The 20407-nt window shown below is 30.3% G+C and overlaps 1 protein-coding gene across 2 annotated transcripts; it reads right to left on the reverse strand.

The window, feature by feature from the left end:
• Positions 1-13936: 13936 nt before the first annotated feature.
• On the reverse strand, positions 13937-15683 carry LOC114730060 (uncharacterized). Of its 2 annotated transcripts, none has more exons than XM_028917076.1 (3): positions 14813-15683; positions 14609-14680; positions 13937-14374 (listed from the first exon to the last, which is right to left on the reverse strand). In XM_028917076.1, exons 1-3 carry the CDS (start codon positions 15524-15526, stop codon positions 14372-14374), a joined length of 789 nt encoding a protein of 262 aa, XP_028772909.1. In that variant the 5' UTR covers positions 15527-15683; the 3' UTR covers positions 13937-14371. The 2 variants fall into 2 exon arrangements, with proteins under 2 accessions (XP_028772909.1, XP_028772908.1); XM_028917075.1 differs by having other exon boundaries at positions 13937-14377; positions 14813-15682.
• Between the last annotated feature and the right edge of the window lie 4724 nt (positions 15684-20407).

Genomic DNA, 20407 nt, shown 5'->3' on the forward strand with positions numbered 1-20407 from the left:
ATATTATACATTTATATAAAACTCTTCTTTCTCTACATTATATATAATACCAAAAAAAAATTTCTCTCTTTGCCTTATAAATAAGACCATAGGAAGACTATTTATATTCTAATCGTCCAGTCTTTAATATAGGACCTAATTGTTGAGTTGATTTTGATCCTAAAAATAAGATATATTTTTCATATTTATCAATTTTTACTAAATTACTCCTACTAATACTCCTTCGAGCATAATCAAGTAAAAGAGAAAGGAAGGATATTAAAAAAGATGATTATAATGTTTTAGGAAAGACATGTCATATTTTTTTATAATTAATTAACTTATCTAACTTTCTTAATTTAGTCAAATTAGTTAAATAGATCTTATATTAAACATCAAAGGAGTATATTTTAAAAGTTAGCAGACATTTGCTTGAATTAATAGTCATAATATTTGTGCTTTTTAAAACTTTCATGAGTACTTTTACCCTCACGTAAATATTATACTACCTCCGGTTCTTAATATAAGACTTTATTTAAATTTTATTTTATTCCTAAATACAATATCCTAATCTACTTTGTCTCTCATATTTATATATATTTTTCCAATATGATCCTTCTAATGATAGTAGTTCTAAGAAATACACTTGATTAGCAAGAATATTTTAAGAAAGATAATATCTATTTATTACAAATAACTAACTTAACTTATTTTTTAATCTCTTCAAATTAGTCAATTAGTTTTTAGAATTAATACCGGAGCTAGTAGTATTTTGTACCCAAAAAAAAAATGATAGTCCAGGGTGCATGTCCTAAGAACATCTTAAGTAGATTTGTACCTTTTGTTTTTTTTAATACCTAGATTCGTATCTCAAGTCAATTATCAATTTTTTTTGGGGGGAAACGTAGTCTTTGTGAAGCTTCCTATAAATAGGGGTTTATGATTTAGTGAAATGAGAACTTTTTATATAAGTAGAAGGCTGCATGCTAATTTTATTTTTTTAAAAAATTGCAGAGATGAATAATTTGAGTTTTTTTTAATAGTCAATATTACAATTGATGTTTAATAATTTTTTTTATAAACTATGTTTAATCACCAGACCTCTTATAATTTTAATTTTAATTACCACATCTTGCCGATAATATAATACGTTAGTTAGAAGAAATTTTTTATCCAAAATATAAGAGGATAACAGGATAGTTGATGATAAATTTTCACTTTTAGCCCTGGTTACAAGGAAGAGAGGAAGGAATGTTAAATGCAAGAGAAATATGAACAAAATTTTCCAATGACATTTTTTAATAGGATAAAATAGATAAATTTTATCAATTTCAAACAAATTTAATGACTTAATTAATTTTTTTTTCTTAGTTTGTGAGAAAAGTTGACTAGTTAAGAATGGCTAATATTTCTTAATTTATGAGAAAATCTAACTAACTTATCATATTACAGAGTGGAATGAGTATATTTTGTTTTCTTTGACTCCATGTTTGTTTTGACATTAAGACACTAATTATAGTGTTTGTCAGTAGACAAGTAAATTTTTATCCCTATTTAAAAGCAACTTTTATTGGGTCTGTTTGCCCCTAGCAAGCTCCCAAATATTTAGACAAAACAAACTTTCACTGAATGCTCTGAAGAACGCAAAATTTGATGATACATGACACACTCAATTATTTGCCGTCCTTTGTTTATCTGAGACATCCTTTCTGCTTCCCTCTTCTGTGCCGCCTCTCCATGTGACTTTCCACCTAAACAGTAGGGCTGTTCACGGGACGAATGGGGACCGGGACAGGCTTGTCCTGGTTCCGTCCCGATGAACAGTAATGGGACAGATTTTCTGTCCCGTGTCTCAACCCGTTCCGGGGTTGTCCCGGTCCCGGTCGGGACGGGACGGGACGGATCCGGGACGTCCCGAACCTCTTTTTTTTTTTAAAAAAAAAATCTTTAAAATTTTTTTTAATAAAATCTGATTTTTTTAATTATGTTTTTTTGGGTTTAAACCTTATAAAAACATCTTTTTATTTTCTTTTTTTATTTGTTTGGGCACTCTTAAACAAAAACTCAAAATATTACATATAATAATCATTAAAAAACTCTAAATAAAAGCTTTTAACACAATAAAAACTTGTTAAAAATTCTAATCATCAATAATCTCAAATCATTAACAAATATAAAAACTCTAAATAAATATATCCATAGTTCCATACAATAGTCTCAAATCTTAAAAAATATGAAAAAAATAATATTATATAAATGGGATAAAAAAATAAAAAATAAAAAAGGGACCGGGACGAGACGACCCCGTCCCGTGTCCCTTCCTGGTCCATTTTTTGTCCTGTCCCGGTTTGTCCCGTCCCGAAAAATTTCGGAACGGATCCGTCCCGTCCCAATAAGATCAGGACCAGAACGGGCCGACCGGGACGGATCCTTCTTGAACACCCCTACTAAACAGATCCCTCTTGCCCCATTATTCACGCTGTGACACATCAGATGCAACCGCGACATTCATAATTATTGTACACCAAACCAATTATCCATCCCTATATATTCAATTTGTCACTCTCATGTAATTATCAAAAGCAAATGCACTGCGAAAAATTGGTTTTAAGAGGAACTCTTCAGAGATTTTATTAGTTGAAAAAAAAAACCTGAATTTGATCGGGATGAATTGTTGGATAACAGGAATCACCAAATGTGGCTTTTGTTTGGTAGTAAAACACATCTCTTGAATTAAAAAAAAATACTTATAGAATTATATTGGTGGAAAGATTCAAACCCTCGTCCTAGTAAAATGTAAATTTTATTTTTACCCAAAAAAATTTCATTAATTACTCAATTTTTTTTTAAAAAAAGGATGGGTCCGTACATAATTCTCGTTCATGTGATTCCCACGTGAAGTCCTCTCATTATGTTTTGGTCTTTTATTACATGCACTACTAGAAGAGGGGCAAAATTACCGTGGTGCCCCTCTTGGCGTTCAATGATTGGTTTCGGTGCAAATAATTTAGACACCCTGAGGAGATCACAGCAATGGGGCAAGGAGAATACATTCCAGATTCAACACTTCAATTCATTTCGGCATAATAATGGTGTTGTCCCCGAAATTATATGATGCGCATATTGTCTTGGACCAATCAAATTTATTACAATGCAAGTTGTCAGCTCACACTGTCGCTATATTATTCATCGTCAACGTCTAATATGCTTTCTTTTTCTTTTCTTTTCTTTTTTTTTTTATAAAAATAATCGCGTAAAAAGTCGTAATCTAATCAGCTATGATTTTTGGTTTGTTTGGAGTTATTTTAATTTTGGCTTCTCAAATTCCTAACTTATAATTTTAACTTTTTAAATTTAGTTTGTATTAAAATATTACTCTTTCGATCTTTAATATAAGACCAATTGTTGAGTTAGTTTTGATTTTAAATATAATACTCATTTCTTGTATTTATTAGTTTTCTCTAAATTACCTATATGGATACTCTCTCAACCATAATCAAGTAGAAAATGAAAAAGAGGTAGTAAGAAAGATAATTATGTATTTTAAGAAAAACATGTTATATTTCTTATAATTAACTAACTTACCTAACTTCCTTAATCTAATCAAATTAGTTAAATAGTCTTATATTAAGGATTAGAGGAATAGTTTACTATATTGTGTTCGAGAACTTATTCTCCTCAAAATAATTATTTCGAGCACTCATTCCTCTCTGAATAGTTGTTCTGAGAACCTATTCTCCTCTAAATAATTATTTTTTGTGGTTAATTTTGAGAATAAAAGTTATAGTAACCCATAATTATACGCTTATAACTATAAATTGGGTATGGGCTACATTTTTATGTGGTAGTGAGCACTTATTTATATATTTAATGGGGACTCTTTTATGCTACTATTTTTTTTTATCATAATAGACCTGTTTTTATTGGTTTGGACTTTGAACTATTTGTGATTTTTTTCCTGAAATATTTTTTACGTTAATAATTTTAATATTTCTGATAGTGTACATTGAATCTCTGTCATATATTTATTTAATAATTCTTTTACCTTTTTTATCGGTTATGATAATTTGTACCTAGGCTTATGTTTTTCTTGTCACTATACGTAATTACATATGTAGAAACATCAATTACAAGGTTGTAGTTATTAATTAGGCTTATACTCTCTAGTTCTTAATATAGAACCCAATTCTTGAATTGGTTTCGATCCTAAATATAAGATTCATTTTTCATATTTATTAATTTTTTTCTAAATTACCTTATGAATACTCTCTCAACCATGATCAAGTAGAAGAAGGAGAGAGGGTATTAAAAAAGATGATTATGGTGTTTAAGAAAAATGTGTCACTTTTGTTATAATTAATTAATTTACCTAACTTTTTTTAATCTAATCAAATTAGTTAAATGGATTTTATATTAAGACCGGAGGAGTATATGGTTATTATGTCTTTCCGAGCTCTAGATTATTATTAAGGATACTTATATTCCATTTCAAAGCTGACTATTTATATATGAATACGCCAACCGCCTCCCTCCTTCCTAAGAACTATCGATTATTCGATTCCTCACCTTTTAAAAATAAAAATAAAAATAAAACATCAACAGCACTAATCCATTTAAATATTCAAGGACGTACAAACTGGTCAGAAATACAATATACCATTTAATTTTATTTGAAGGGAAAAATTACATATGTGGATTAATTAATATCATCATGAAATTATATTTACAACTCAGCTTCATGGGTATTTTTCCCGGAGAAAATCCCTGAGCACGAGAACTAGTTAGGTAGTTTTGTTTAAATAAAAAAAGATTTACTTCTTTTTGTAAAAGGAATGAAGAGAAAGGAATAGTAGTGACAATAAAAATTAACTTAACACGTGGGCATCCACGTGAACTCTATTTGAGGGAAGATTCCAGATATAAAATAAAATAGAAGAATAGAACGCTACTTTATCCGCAGCTAATGAATAAAATGATGGAGGGTTAATATGATTTTTTATTATTAAAATTTAATCTCATTGTAATTTTGATATAAAAAATTTTAAACCAATAATTTAATCCTTTAAATTTGATTTATTTCGGTGTTTGGCCCCAGGAATTTGAAACGAGCAATTTTTGTTCCTAAAATTTAACTTCATTTTAATTCGTCTTGATTTCTGCCTATTAAAATAATGTTATTTTCCTAAAACAAGGATAAAAACAAAATAAATTTAAATTTCACGAATTAAATTTAAAATACGAACTCACAATTTAGGAACCAAGACAATTCATTTTAAATTTTACAGATAAAAAAATAAAATAAGACCAAACTTCACAAGAATTAGAGATGGTATTAACACTTACACAAAGGTGAACTAATAAAAAAAGGTTAATATAATTTTTTATTATTTAAGTTTGTCTTTATTTTATTTTGATCCATCAAGTTTCAAACCATAAGTTTTGATCCCAAAAAACAAAATGATCTAAATTTTTTTAGATTGTAAGGATTAATATTTTAAATAAAAAAACTTAAAAGATCAAAATTTATGATCTAAAAATTTGAGGCATCAAAAGTAATGCATGGGCAATCCTGAAGCAAAAAAGTCTATATTATCCCCCAAAAAAATATTATAAAAGATGAAGCGAACGTGGGGAGTGTCATGCCCGCGCGTTGGACAGCAAGGCACACGTGTAAATGTCTATCCCACTTGCAATTTCGGTCAAACTTTTTCTTTGACCGACATTTCAGTCAAACTTACTTTCTCTTTCCACGCTCTGATTCATTCCGGTATCATTTGATAATAAATTCTAACCTTATGCATATTTCCTTAAAATGCATTAGATAATTATTTTAAAAAATAAAATAAATGACAAATAATAAAGAAATATATATTTGCTTCACGCCTCACGTTGTAGGCTAAGGATACAATAATGTGGCACAGGTAAATTCTTTTTTTTTTTTTTAAATTAACTCTTGACCTTCTTTCTTACGAATTTCAAAGTTCTTACACAGTTAAATTCTTAATTTAATGAGAAGCATTTTAAAAAACAGTACCTAATCACAACATCTGCGTTTCTCAGTTTTGTATTTAACTAATGAGTTTTTTTTTTAATATTTTGCCTCTAATGAGAATTTAAATTTTAATTTGTCATGTTATAGATGACTTTTTTTTTTATTAGACTCGATTCTATTGGCAGAAAATATATTATTCACATGGGGAGTGACTGTAAACAACACGCTTGGGCCCAGCAAGAAAAGGAGTCCAACGTTATCTGGCCATGTGACTTCCCATGTGAACTGATTAACCCATCACATTATATATATATATATATATATATATATATATATATAAAATAAATAAAATATCCTTTGATTAATCATCCCTCAGGGTTGCACGAGCGCTTCCAGTACCGACTTTGAATCTGAGTGTAACGTCACTTTTTTATTTCAGGAAAAAACAGAAAGATCAACGTTGATCCGTCACCTTTTAGTATTTTATTCAACATTTTGCACTATTTTTCTCAATGGGTCCAAGAAACTAAAGTATTCCCTCTTGTCTTTAATATAAGAGCTAATTGATAAATTTGAATACCTTAAAAAAATTAGTTAAGTGAGCTATTTGTAATAAATAGATATTGTCTTTCCTAAAATATTTTTACTAATTAAATGTATTAGTTAGAACTATTATTATTACAAAGAATATCATAAAAAAATATATAAATATAAGATATAAAGTGAATTGGAGTCTTACGTTTAAAATCAAATTAAAAGTCAAACGAGATTTTATATTAAGGACATGAAGTAATATTTTCTGATTTATTTGCCCAGCACCTTCATACTTTAAGAGTAAAACTGTTTAACAAAATATTTTACGAGGTTGAATGAATTTTAACCCTAAAAAATATAATTATAATAACTACAAAAATTAAAACTTAGTGTCAAATTTTGATTCATAACTTATATCAATATTAACGTAACATAATTATACAAGTATTAAAAAAAATTTCTATTCGAGAGAATTATAATTCAACTATATTTTCTAAGAATATGGTGTTTTTTTTTAAAGTCATCATATGGTTTTTTGTTGAAATTGAATCCATGACATGATTTTGTGTAAGGAAAATACCGACCTGATAAAAGAGGTAATGTAATGGGAATTAATTTTAGGGTTGTTGAACATCAAAGCATGTTTGAGTTGGTAAAGCTGCATTGATTTAAAGAGAGGAGATTGTCCATGATGGGTTCAATGATTCATATTATGATTACTTGTGGCTTGCCGTTTTAAAAAAAAAAACTTAATCATTGGATTCTTTAAATAATGAAACCCTTGGGATGGCAATTATACCAAGGCACCATAATATTATTTTATTGCTATAAACATTTATTAAAAAGAAATTATTTGGGATTTTTTTAGTTGAAAAATGGGTAATGAAAGAATCCCAGTGCAGTGCAGTTGTGTGTGTCCCCTGCTCTCCAGATTCCGTGAGTAATTCTGGGTTGGGGGGTCTTAAATTTCCATTGCATTATTATAATCATCAGGTTGTTATTTCATTCTTAAATTCAGCCTTTATTGTTCATGATCTATTTAACCCAATCATCTTTAGGTTGTTCAAATCTAATTTAATAGTCCATCTTTTGTTTTGGTAATTTTCTATTCCCAATGATGTATGATACAAAAAAGATTAATTATTTATTAATTCGAATTTTAAAAAATATGACGATTGAATAGTAGGTTTATTGTATTTGTATCATTGATTAAAATTGTGCAGTTTGAAATAGACAAATATTTTAGAGATGAAAACAATAATTAGTCCCACCTGTTTGCACACATAATTTAGATTCTATGTTGTAATTTTTTAAAAAGAAAATTATGTTCCATATCTCTAAGTAGATTGATTGCACCCGTGCAGGAAATGTCTGTTTTTTTCTTTTTCTCCCTTCGTTATTGAAACTTAGATCATATGGTGGTGGCGAGGGAAAAATTTTAATGAGCTTTATTTAAAAAATTGATAAAGCGAGGGTTAAAAACTTTTAATTAATTTTTATTACTCTTTTGTTTTACATTTTTTTCTTTATTAAAATTTTATAACACTATTTTTTCAATTTTTTAAATCACATTCATGAGAAATTTTCCTCCCTTCCCTTTTTCTCCATTTCTCTCATTCCTCCGTTTCTCTCATGCCAAACATAGGGTAAGAATTCTAATCTATTTGTTTACCAAACCAGCTTAATAAATTTAAGAAAAGTTTAAAAATTTATGAATTAACATTATTCAGGGGAATCTAACTACCCTTTCGACCTTTTTGAGCCAGCTTGTGCTCAAAGAATACTGACATGTACATTCCAGAGAATATGCATATTAATTGGCATTGGGCTCATCATGTGATCCTCCAAGGAAATACACTCATGCCTGACAGAAGGCCCAGCAAGATCAAACCCAGGCCTACATTTTGGGCCTGCGTGATGCATTTTGCAAGCCACAGTCCGCTTTTCGAATGCCTGCCTTATGTTGGGCCCAGCCCAAACATAAAGCAATAGATGGGCCTCAAAGAATGCTGACTTGTACATTCCAGCGAATATGCATATTAATTGGCATTGGGCTTTTTATGTGATCCTCAATGGAAATACACTCATGCCTGCAGAAGGCCCAGCAAGATCAAGCCCAGGCCTACATTGTTGGGCCTGCGTGATGCATTTTGCAAGCCATGGTCCCGTTTTGGAATGCCTGCCTTATGTTGGGCCTGGCTCAAACGTAAAGCAATAGATGGGCCTCAGGAAACAAAGAGGCCTGATATACATTGCCTGAAAAAGATGGCCGGTTGGCCGAAAAATTGAAGAAGAAGAAGGCCCAAAAAAATGAGAATTGAATACTCTGATCCACTTGAGGCCCATTTATATCTCTCACAAGCCGCAAGGGCCCATTTCTCTTAACCAAACAGGCCCTGATTTGAAAAAACTAGTCGCTGTCATTTGTTTATCTGCGAGCATTTGTGTGTGAATAAAGATTTGTGTATGAACAGGCCCACTTCGGGAAATTGATGTGACAAAGATTTCGTGATTCCATATAAATTGAAATTGAAATTGAAATTGGCCATGATTAAATTTATATCCATGGAATTAGTTTAGCTTGTTTGAATAGAAAATATAAAAATTTAACTTAAGTAAAGATAAGTATGTTTTATTTTTCAATTAAATATGGTTTTTAATTTAAATGGTCTACCAAAACGTATATAGTATAATTTTTTTTATTTTATAGAAACTTGTGTTTTATAAAATTTTATAGTGTTTAGTAATTATTTTACCAGTGAATTTATTAGTTCCATTCGAAAAAATGTCTAAGAATTAAATCTTACAATCTTAAGTTGAAGATCTTAAAATTTAAATTTGGTTGTAAAGGTAAAAATAATCAGATTTATTCCCCTTATAATTTTCATAAAATCTGATAACATTTTAGAACTTAATAAGTGTCGTAAATATAATAACAATAGGTACTTAATTAAATGAGTTAAAAGTCTGGATAGCATCCTTTTATACTAAATTTTTTTTTATTTCTTTTTCTTTTTAATTACATCGTGTGCTGTGGTTGGAATTGGAAATTATTAAGACGTGGGCCTGATAATGTAATTTTTTCAATCCCTTTCTCAATAGTTCAGCCTTGTGATGACGTGGCACACAACACCGCATCCACAGCAACTTTGTCCGAAGCCGGAGGGAATTTGAATTTTGTTTTATTTGAATACATGAAATTGAATTTAAATGCTTCCCCCTTAGTATTAATCAAAACATATGCTCAAATATTGTGTGTTACTATCCAGCAAATAAAAGAATAACATCAATATATAGATATATATATCAGTTATCTAAAATACAACTATTTAATTAAAAATTGTATGAAATTATGAAGATGATAAATAGGAAAAATACTAGAATCTGATTAAAATCAAATAAAACTACAAGGACTGATTAAAAATATATACCTTATTAAAAATCAGTTGAAATCATAATATCCTGCAAATTAATTTTTCATTATTATTATTTTTGGAATAATGTGTTTAAATATTCTGAAAGTATCCACGAAAGAACATCCAACATTTGAAATTTTTTTGGCTCTTATATGCTTTGGAAGGTTATTTTCATAGCAAAAATATCCTGACCATTATTTATCATTGATTTTAACTGTTAAATTAGGTAGTTTGACTAGTGTTTTTAAAGTCAAAACTAATGGTGGATAACAGTTCATAAAAAAATGCTATAAAATAAAATTTTTAAGATATATAAAAGCTGAAAAAACTTTTAAGTGTTAGGTGTTTTTTTGTGACTACTTCCAAAATATTTAAGCACGGAATCCTTATTTTTCCCTAACGGTGCTTGCAGCTAGGGGTGTTTAAGGTCGACCCGTCCCGGTCGGCCCGTTCCGGTCCCGTCTTATTGGGACGGGACGGATCCGTCCCGAAATTTTTCGGGACGGGACAAACCGGGACGGGACAAAAAAGGGACCGGACGGGACGGGACGGGACACGGGACGGGGTCGTCCCGTCCCGGTCCCGTCCCGGTTCCTTTTTTTTAAAAAAAAAAAATTAATTTCTTTAATTTTTATATAATTTCATTTTTTTCATATTTTTTTTTAAGATTTGAGACTATTGTATGGAACTATGGATATATTTATTTAGAGTTTTTATATTTGTTAATGATTTGAGATTATTGATGATTAGAATTTTTAGCAAGTTTTTATTGTGTTAAAAGCTTTTGTTTAGAGTTTTTAATAACTATTATATGTAATATTTTGAGCTTTTGTTTAAGAATGCCCAAACAAATAAAAAAGATGTTTTTATAAGATTTAAGCTCAAAAAAATATAATTAAAAAAATCAGATTTTTAAAAAAAATTAAAAAAATTAAAAAAAAAATTAAAAAATAATAATTTCGGGACGTCCCGTCCCGTCCCGGATCCGTCCCGTCCCGACCGGGACCGGGACAACCCCGGGACGGGCCGGGACACGGACAGAAAATCTGTCCCGTTACTGTTCACCGGGACGGAACCGGGACGGGCCTGTCCCGGTCCCGATCCGTCCCGTGAACACCCCTACTTGCAGCCCACCGCAGTTTGGTAAGGTATCTAGCATAAGACAAAAAGCTTCCCAATGTGTGACGAGGCTAAGATGCTTCAACCGAAATAAAGTGGGAAGAAAAACTTCACTTTCTCTGGCACGCCCAAACTGTAACTTTTATGAAAAGCTCATGTGCTCTGTGGTTAAGTTGAGGTTACATCTTCTACATTGTTTAATAAAGCATTTTTAAAATAATTTTACATATTATGAGCGTGCCTATGAACCAATTGTATTTGTTTTTTTTTTTTTGTCTCACTCATTTTGGAGAAAAAAGGTAGAGGCTAAGATGTTTTTGTACACTAAATATAAACACTTCTCTTAATAAGAGTTTAAACTATTAGTTTTTTATGTTGTGAGAAAATAATATCTTCCGTTAGACCTTATTTTTATAAGTAAGAATATATATATATATATATATATATATATATATTAAGTGATCCACCATCGACCCCTTTCACATAACTAAGGCTTTTCCTTTGGTCCATCCCCCCCCCCCCCCAAAAAAAAAATGCCATCCCGTGGCCTCGGTTGCGTTTAGGACCTTTTGGAGCAGGGAAGGGGAGGGGAGGCAAGACTTCATCTTTTTTCCCCGTACCTCATGGCCCTCCTTTCCAAACTGAGGTTTTAGGATGAAATTTAGATTAAATTTTAACAGCTAAAATTTATTTACATATTTTTTAAAGTAAACTTGTAATAATATTTTCATAAAATATTACATTTGAACCTTTGAAATTTTAATACAATGATAATAAAGGGAGGAAAGTGGAGGAGGGGTAGTAGAGGGGAAGGATAAGGGAAAGAAGTCGAGTCCTTAAAGCACTTCCTCTCCCATCTCTTCAGTTGAACCAACCTAGATTTTTGGTTGGAAATGAGTGCATATGCCATTGATATAATTTTTTTTTTTCCAAAAAATAGAAGATAGAAAGATGATAGTTAAAAAACTCATGTTTATGATCAATACATTTTATATATACACAAACAAAAAATAATAATGACAAGCATCATTGTTCTATGAAATTTAAGTCAATTCACCTATACTCCTTTGATCTTATTTATAAATCACTTTTAACATATTTTACACCGATTAAGAAAAATTTTAAACTTCATTAACTCTTATTTAAAATTTAACAATTTTTTAATTTTATCCCTGTTTAATATATATTATATCTCATATAAGAAAAGTCAACACAATAATAAATAAAGGATAAAATTATACATTTATATAAAGAACTTTTCTTAGTGTCCTATAAATAGGATAAAAAATATCTCCTTTCTGTGCCTTATAAATAAAACTAAAGGAGTGTTTATTTGGTTCAATTCTTTAATTATATTTTGTCATTATTATTACCGATAGTTTAACAAAGTTTTCTAAGTTTATCCAAATAAAGTTTTATTAGTTAAAAAAAAATTCATGTCTTAAATGACTGAAGAATTAGACATAATGTCTAAAAGTAAATGGATGTAAATTTCTCACCCAAAAAGAAAGGATGTAAATTTAGTCCCTCACTTATTATATTAGAGATATAACGGGTGTTAGGCATTTTACAATTTTACAAGGAAAAAATATCTCCTTCCCAACCACTTGTTCTCCTAATGCCAATTTTAACCATTCGGACCATCAAGAAATGCAAAAATAAAGGCAACCAACCACCATACTGTTTTATCCTCTGATGTAGGACATCACCCTATTCTCCTAATGTGTTTATATATAGTAAATTGTTTCAAAAGAGAACAGTACAAAAATAATGATAATCGGGTGAGAAGAATATAACTCAATTTCTCTTGAATAAGGCTAAATGTTTAATACTTCATTTTTAGATCCTTTTTCTATTAGACTTCTTGATATTTAAATCTGACTTTTTTTTTCCTTTTTTTGCCATGTATATGTAGGTAATATTGTTGAGACACTATCGAATACAAAACGTGAATATTTCTCCTAATAAGATTTAAACTTTGGTATGCTGCTAACTCCTACTGGATACAGGATAACAAATATAGTACTTTGGTGATGAGGCACGCATTCCCCAAAAGTATAGTACTTCAGTGGCTAAGGTGATGCAGCAACAAGAGCCATGTTTTTGGCCTCTCCATGCTTTATCATTACAAGGTGAAACACACAAGTGGCATATCATCAAAAACTCTATTCCATGCACAAAAGAAGCCATAAGCCAAACATGCGAAAACGCAGAAATAGAATCACGAAAAATTCCGTACTATCAACCATGGAGCCGACATTAAGCCCTTAAAAAGTTAAGTTTGGTGCTGAATGACTCAATGAAGGCAAATTGAATAAGACTGGAAAACAACCTTTAGTGAAGGTAGCAGGGCAAACCAAAGGAACTTGGTAACAAAACTTCCCCATTGATATGAATATTTAATAGTCTAATCTTCCTGAGCTTGACTCCTCTTCAATACATATCAAATAATACAAGTAATTCCAAGTTTTTAAAGAAGTAGAAATCAGTTGAGTCACAAACTGCACAGCAGATCTGATCTCATGGAAGAAATACGGAGGAAAAGCAAATAGTCTAGCAACATGTCTATCTTCAAAAGTTTTATATACTGACCTAGTGCCCCACCAAATACTTTTTCCTTTTTGGAAAAAAAGGGACAATATGTAGATATTACTAGTAGGAAAGAAGAACAAGAATAATTCGGTGCTGCTGTAAAGTTTATTTCAGCCAATGTGATTAACTTTCGTGTTTTCATGCAAAGTGATTGATTTCTACGATTACCAAATACCAATGCCAGATTGAGTAGAGCAACTTCATCAGATTCACAGTTTGAAAGTGAAGCCTATGGTCATGGAAATATAAAAGGGAAAGCAAACACTCTTTCTGTTAATCTTCAAACTCACTAAGAATCATGCAGTGCCCTCAATAATAAATCCAGCATTGATCTTGGGACCCGCAAACTAACAGTATGCTTGCTACTGATCTAGCAGCTGATGACTCAGAATTCATTCAATCAAAGATGATCCCAACAGCAAAACATCAATCAAACGATCTTAAAATCAATATTGGATTCGTTCTATGAATTCACAAGTTTTTCTTACTGCCTAATAGTAATAGATAAACAGTTGAACACTACTAGGATAAGTAAACCTACTAAATTTTCAATCTACATCTTAGCCTATTGGACGATACATAATAACTATCATCCCAATTTTCCCCCCTTTTCAACATACCCATTTCGCAAATCTTTTGCGCTCTACAAAATTCTGCGCATTTATACCTCCATTACAGGTCCCAGTTACCGCGGCCACCAAACTGTGTTGTTGGCAAACTGCAATTCGCTGTAGCTTCTCTACTTCTGATAGAAAGGACCATCATCAAATAATCATAACCATCGCTCTAACGGATTATAAGCTAAAAGTCTAAAATAAGATCAATCACGAAATCCAGTTCAGAATCCTAAGCCTGGAGGCATACTTTGCTACTGGAAATTCAGTAAACAGAGGTCAACAATCCCTATAACTTCGAAGAACTATATTAAGTATAGAATCGATCACAAATATTAGAGAACGAGAGAAAAGGACAGAACCTTTGCTGCAGTATCTGCCGCCTTGCAAACGTCTGCAGTGAACCCCACTAACCACAATCCAGGAAAAACGCTCTGAAATTTAAAAAGAGATGTTCTTTGTTTAAGAAACTGTACAATTACAATCAAGTAAGAAGATAATTGAACGCGTGTACGATGTAACAGAGATTAGAAACCAAAAAAACTTGAAGGAAATGAAACTCTTACATCGAGCTGTTTCTGCACATTCTTTGGCCTTTTCTTTGGCCTCCGAGAGGGTCTTGACCCAGTCATAATGAATATGTCCTCTTCAATCTCTTCCCTCGACAAGGCGATCCAGAATTTCCTCTTCTCCTTTCTTTCCGTATTCTGCATCTCAGCGTAACCCCTCAAGCGAAGCGATTTCGGCTGTGGAGGGTTCTCATTCTGCTGAGCCGAATGACCCGTGGCAGCGAATGAACCGTTTTCCGGCAATTCTCCATTCCTCGGACCTCCCACACCGATCTCACCCGTACCTCTGGAGAAAATCGATTTCCTCGGTCTCAAATTCCATGGCTTCTGCGCCGTTCCGTCAGCTTCGGCGTCTTCAGCGTCTTCATTCTCCCTCTTTCTACCTCCAACCTCATCGTTAGTTTCATTGTAGCTAGCTCCCTCCAAAGGCTGCGGTTGCTGCTCTTGCTTCTGAGATTTCTCCCCGAGATAGCATGAAGAGAGCCCAAACCGGTTCCTGGAGGCCCTCGATCCGACCCGTGGAGCACGGGTTTCGGGTTCTGCCTCTAGTTCGGAGTTGTGATCGGCGGCAAAAGCTTGTGACGATGAGGACTCACCGGAGACAGGACGGCGAAACCGATGGTTGCTGTTAGTGTGATTCTTGCCGCCCCATTTCAAGAAAGGGAGAGAGAAGTTGTGGAGAGGCTGAGACTTCACCGGTGCGGTGGCCATAAAGAACCCACACTCTTCAAAGAAAACCAAAACGAAGTCACAATTGCTCGAAATCGTAACCCATACAAACAAATATATAGAGAAAGATAAAGAAAAGCTTCAGGTGATGAAGAGATAGAGATTAAGAGAAGAAAGGGAGGAAGAAGGAGGATGAGAGAGACGGTTTCCAAAGGAAGCTTTGGAGAAGAGGCGCTGTGTTTATGAAACAAAGACACAATGGGAAGAAGCTGACTCTCTCTCTCTCTCTAATATGCAAAACCAGAAAAAAGAGTTAGTTCTACGTCTCTGCCCTGAGCTTTGTGGTTATTTCCATTTGAGTCCTCTTTCCTTTTCTTGTAAGATGAGGACCATTCTGACGGCAACCCCGCAACTGGAGGTTGTTTTCACGGCTTATTGCTTCTAAGGTTATGGGCTTTCAAAATCCCAAAATGGACCCCTGATTTTTCAATTAATGCAGATAGGTCCTGGTTTTCATTCTCAGGAGGGCCTTGTTATTGTTATTCTCAAAATTAACCTCTGATGTTTTAAAAAACTAAAAAACCTGTTTCAAAGTGTTATTTAAAAAAAAAAATACAAATAAAACCCCCAATATATGAAATTAGGATTTGAAACCCTCAATTTGAAAAATTACAAATAAAGACTTGGTCTCATATTGTAAATATGAAATTTTGATGAAATGTTTGAAATGCTCATCAGCCAAATTGTGATTTGATATATTAAAATTGGCATTCTTTAAAGTAAATTTGTTATTTCTCATAGTCAACTTGTTATTTGGTATACATTCAGTCAAATTGTGATTTGATCTACTGAAATTGTCATTTATTAAAGTAAACTTGTTATTTTTTATAGTCAACTTGTCATTTGGCTGAAAGACGTTTTAGACATTTCACCAAGATTTAATATTTACAATTTGAGACTGGATCCTCTGAAGCTATTTTTCAAATTTAGAGTCACAAATCATAACTTTATATATTGGGAGGTCTTTATTTACAATTTTTTCTTTTAAAAACCCAAACCAACTGCTAGAAAATAATATTGTTAATTTAAGAGTTAGAATTACAAAATATTAAAACTAGTTCAAATGATAAGAATAGATGAAGTTTTTTTTTTGAATGATGAAGTTTGAAGTTTATCTAATATTTGACATCCTATGTGATTAAATCATATTCGAATATTTAGACATAAATAAGGGGAAATGATAAAAAAAACATAGAAATTGCAAAATTCTAAATCAGATGTTCTTATAAAAATATTTTATTATTTGTAAGTCAATATTATCAAAACCTATTAAAGTGTAGTAATAAATTCTGATTTGAGATTTAATAATTTTTAAAATTTTTGTTTGTCTTTTTCCTCATAAATAAAGATAACATTATTACAATAATATTCTAAGTTCCAATTCTTCCTAACATAAAATCGGAGAAAAAATATATTTGCTTTAATTAAACATCATATATATATATTGGTGAGTTTTTCCAATGAAAACAAAATTATTACTATTTTTTTGGGTAAACCTTAAAAAATGATTACCCGGATCCAATCAATTGTGGTAACTTAAAAAGAGAACACAAATGGAGATGTCAAAATGTGTTGGTTGAAGGGTAACAAATTATCTCAAGCCAACATCCAGAGTCAACATATTTTAACATATCTTTGCCACGCGTCCACCTTTTAATATGTCATCTATTGTTTACACTCAAATTTACTTTATTATGAAATGAGCATCTACTCTAATGATTTAATTGAATCAGATGAAGATAAGCTTATATTTTATTTTAGTGAAATAAAAATAACATTTCTAATTTCTAACTTTTATTGTGATAAAATGAGAATAAGAAAGTCCATTATATCCAAAAAAGGGCTGGAATATCAATATATCAGTAATTTTTTAACTTATAATATTAAATGTATGACAGTTTATACTATTTATAAGTACTGAAAAAATATATCTTATTGTCCTAGTGGTACAAAATATTAAAATTCAATTAGTAATCTAGTATTATCAATATCACTATTTTTACTTTTGATGTGATCTAAGGATATTTTACAACCAACTCTGCTAAAAACTATTTTTTTATATGCTTTAATATAAAAAAGAGTGCCCATCTCAGGTCTCATCCAAACACGAGACCCACCCTAATCTAAAGTAAAAGTTACACATTTATTAAATATTTAAAATTAATAATTATCATTTTAAGATCGAAAACAAATATATCAAGAATTATATAAATTTTCATTTTATTGATAATATCATGGTATTATTGATGGCAATAAAAAGATCATGGTATTATTTTCTTGCCCTTCTCCCTATTAATTATTGCCTATCAAATTATTAATTTATAAGTAATGAAAATATATCTTATTGTATTGATGGGCCTGCGAAAAATTAAACTTCAATTAATATTATCATAAAAATAATCTAAAACATAGAAAAATAATAGAGAACTATAATGACTCATCTCAAATCTTATGCAAGAATACAAAACTGACTTTGATTTGATATGTACACACGCACATACATATATAATATTTCTAATTTGATTTAATTACAACTCAATCCATATACTTTAACTTAAGTAACTCAACACTTAGAGTTTTAATTATGTTATTACTCAATTCTGAACTTTGACACCATGTAACTCAATCCATATAATTAAATCATTTAAAAAAATTAGCCACTATATTTTAAGACTAAAATTATGTATTTTATGAATTTTAGGGACTAAAATTTTATAGGGAGATTCATTATGAGATCCTAAGAAAGGAATTTAATTATTAAAAAAATCAATAACCAGTAATTGGTATGAACCTGTTGTCATTATTTATCCTAGAACATATCATTTCATACTTTTCAATTGTTGATGAATTTTAAGGTAATTAAATCATTTCCTTAGAATCTGATTATAATTTTTCAATTTTAAATGGTCAAAATTACAAGAACTGAATTGTATCAAGTTAAAGTTCAATATCAATTTAAAATTATAAAAACTTAATTACTCTGAGTTACGATATATGGACAAAATTACAACTATGTCAAAATTATATAAAACTAAAAGATTAATTTTTCCTTAAAAATAAATAGGGAAAAAGATATAAAAATATTCTCAAAATCCTAAATGACATAATATGGTGGATAAGTTTCAAAATATCAAATCACACCTCTTGTGTTATTTTAAAATTTTTAATTGTTGCAAAGTGACATCATTGCCGTTGTATTCCTAGTGATTACTTTTTAAACAAAGGCAATCACTAAATCTCCTCAACACCTAATGCATTTTTTGAATTTTCGAAACAAAAGTAACTAACAGCAAAACTAAAATAATCGATAAATAGATCAGAGTAGTTGCCAAATTTTTAGAAATGAAAATAGTTAATTACAAAACTAGAGTAATTAATAATTAAATAAAAATAGCCATCAGAGCTTTAATCACTGGTTGTCAAAGCTCTAGCAACATGCCACCAAAGCTCCAACGGCTAGCTTTCGGTCAAAGGTGTTGAGGTGAACTTCTTAAAAGAAAAAGAGAGAGTGAAGGGGGTTTGCATCATTTTATAAAATTTTAAAATAGTTAAAAATTTAATTTGAGATTTTAAAATTTATCCACTCTAATTTCTCATCTAGCGATTTTTAGAATACTTTATTATCTTTTTCTCAAATAAATATATCAATATTTACACACGCACACATATTTATCTTTCATTAGCCATATCATGGTATACTCCTAGTTATTAATACAGTGGTTAGTTGGAAAGTTAAATTTTATGATAAATATAATAATTTATTTTACTTTATATCTCATGCTTATAACTTTTTCTAAACTAATTTACTTAATTTATAAATTGATATATAATTTTTTATTATGTGCAGTTATTCTAAGAAGAGCATGATCCATTTATTATCTTTAATCCATACAAATTAATTAATTAGTTTTTATATTAAGCACTTTCAAATCCTTCTTTCTAGTTAGTTTCCTTGTTTCTCAATGTCAATTGAGTACTAGGAATACCCACTTTTGAGGAACAGAACGACGATAAGAACCTTGATGATGCTGTTTTAAATGATAAGAAAACAAAAATTAAACCAAAAAAAATCTTAGAAAGCCAAAAAAATTTCCTTTTGATAATAATGACTAATCCTGACTTGACATTTTGTTCATCCATATACAAATAACTCCACAATGTCCAACTTTTCATAAAGGAAACATTATCATAATGCAATGAACTTAGGTGTCGTTACTTTAATTTTTTATATTCCCATTACTGTGTTCTCCAACATAAATATTGTACAAATGTTTAATATCTTTTACTAATCATAACATTATGTGTTTGTGATTTAAAATTTAAACCAAGAATTATATAGTTACTTGGAAGAATCATATATTTCCATGATATTACTTCTTCCTCTTAACAAAATCTTATGTTTTTAAAATATGAAATTAAGTTTTTTTTTACATGCTCAATAATTCTGTTACATTATTTATATGTTTAAAATTATTAAAATTAACGTGAAATTAAACAATAAGTGTCGAACCATTTAAACCATGAATGACTCATAAAGCTGCTCATTTGAAATATTTCCTTTGTCTATTAATAAAATTTAAAATAAATTAATTATCCACGAACCACAAAACAAAACATACGATTCTAAGTACAGAAATAAGATAACCAGTTTATAAATATTTTTAAAAAAATCAAATCGGTTATTTGTTAAAAAAAATCATGTTAATTTCCTTAAGTTAGACCACATTCAATCATTTGTATGGAAAAAAGTGTCATAAAAACTCTACTTTTATTTTTTTTTCACTTCACAGTAGATTTTTTATTTTTATAATGCCTATGTTCGGAAAGATTATGCAACCATTTCCTATTATATTGCATTAAAAC

Source organism: Neltuma alba, unplaced genomic scaffold, assembly GCF_004799145.2.
Source record: "Neltuma alba isolate B1F8T4 unplaced genomic scaffold, ASM479914v2 tig00012701_pilon, whole genome shotgun sequence".
NCBI lineage: Eukaryota > Viridiplantae > Streptophyta > Magnoliopsida > Fabales > Fabaceae > Neltuma > Neltuma alba.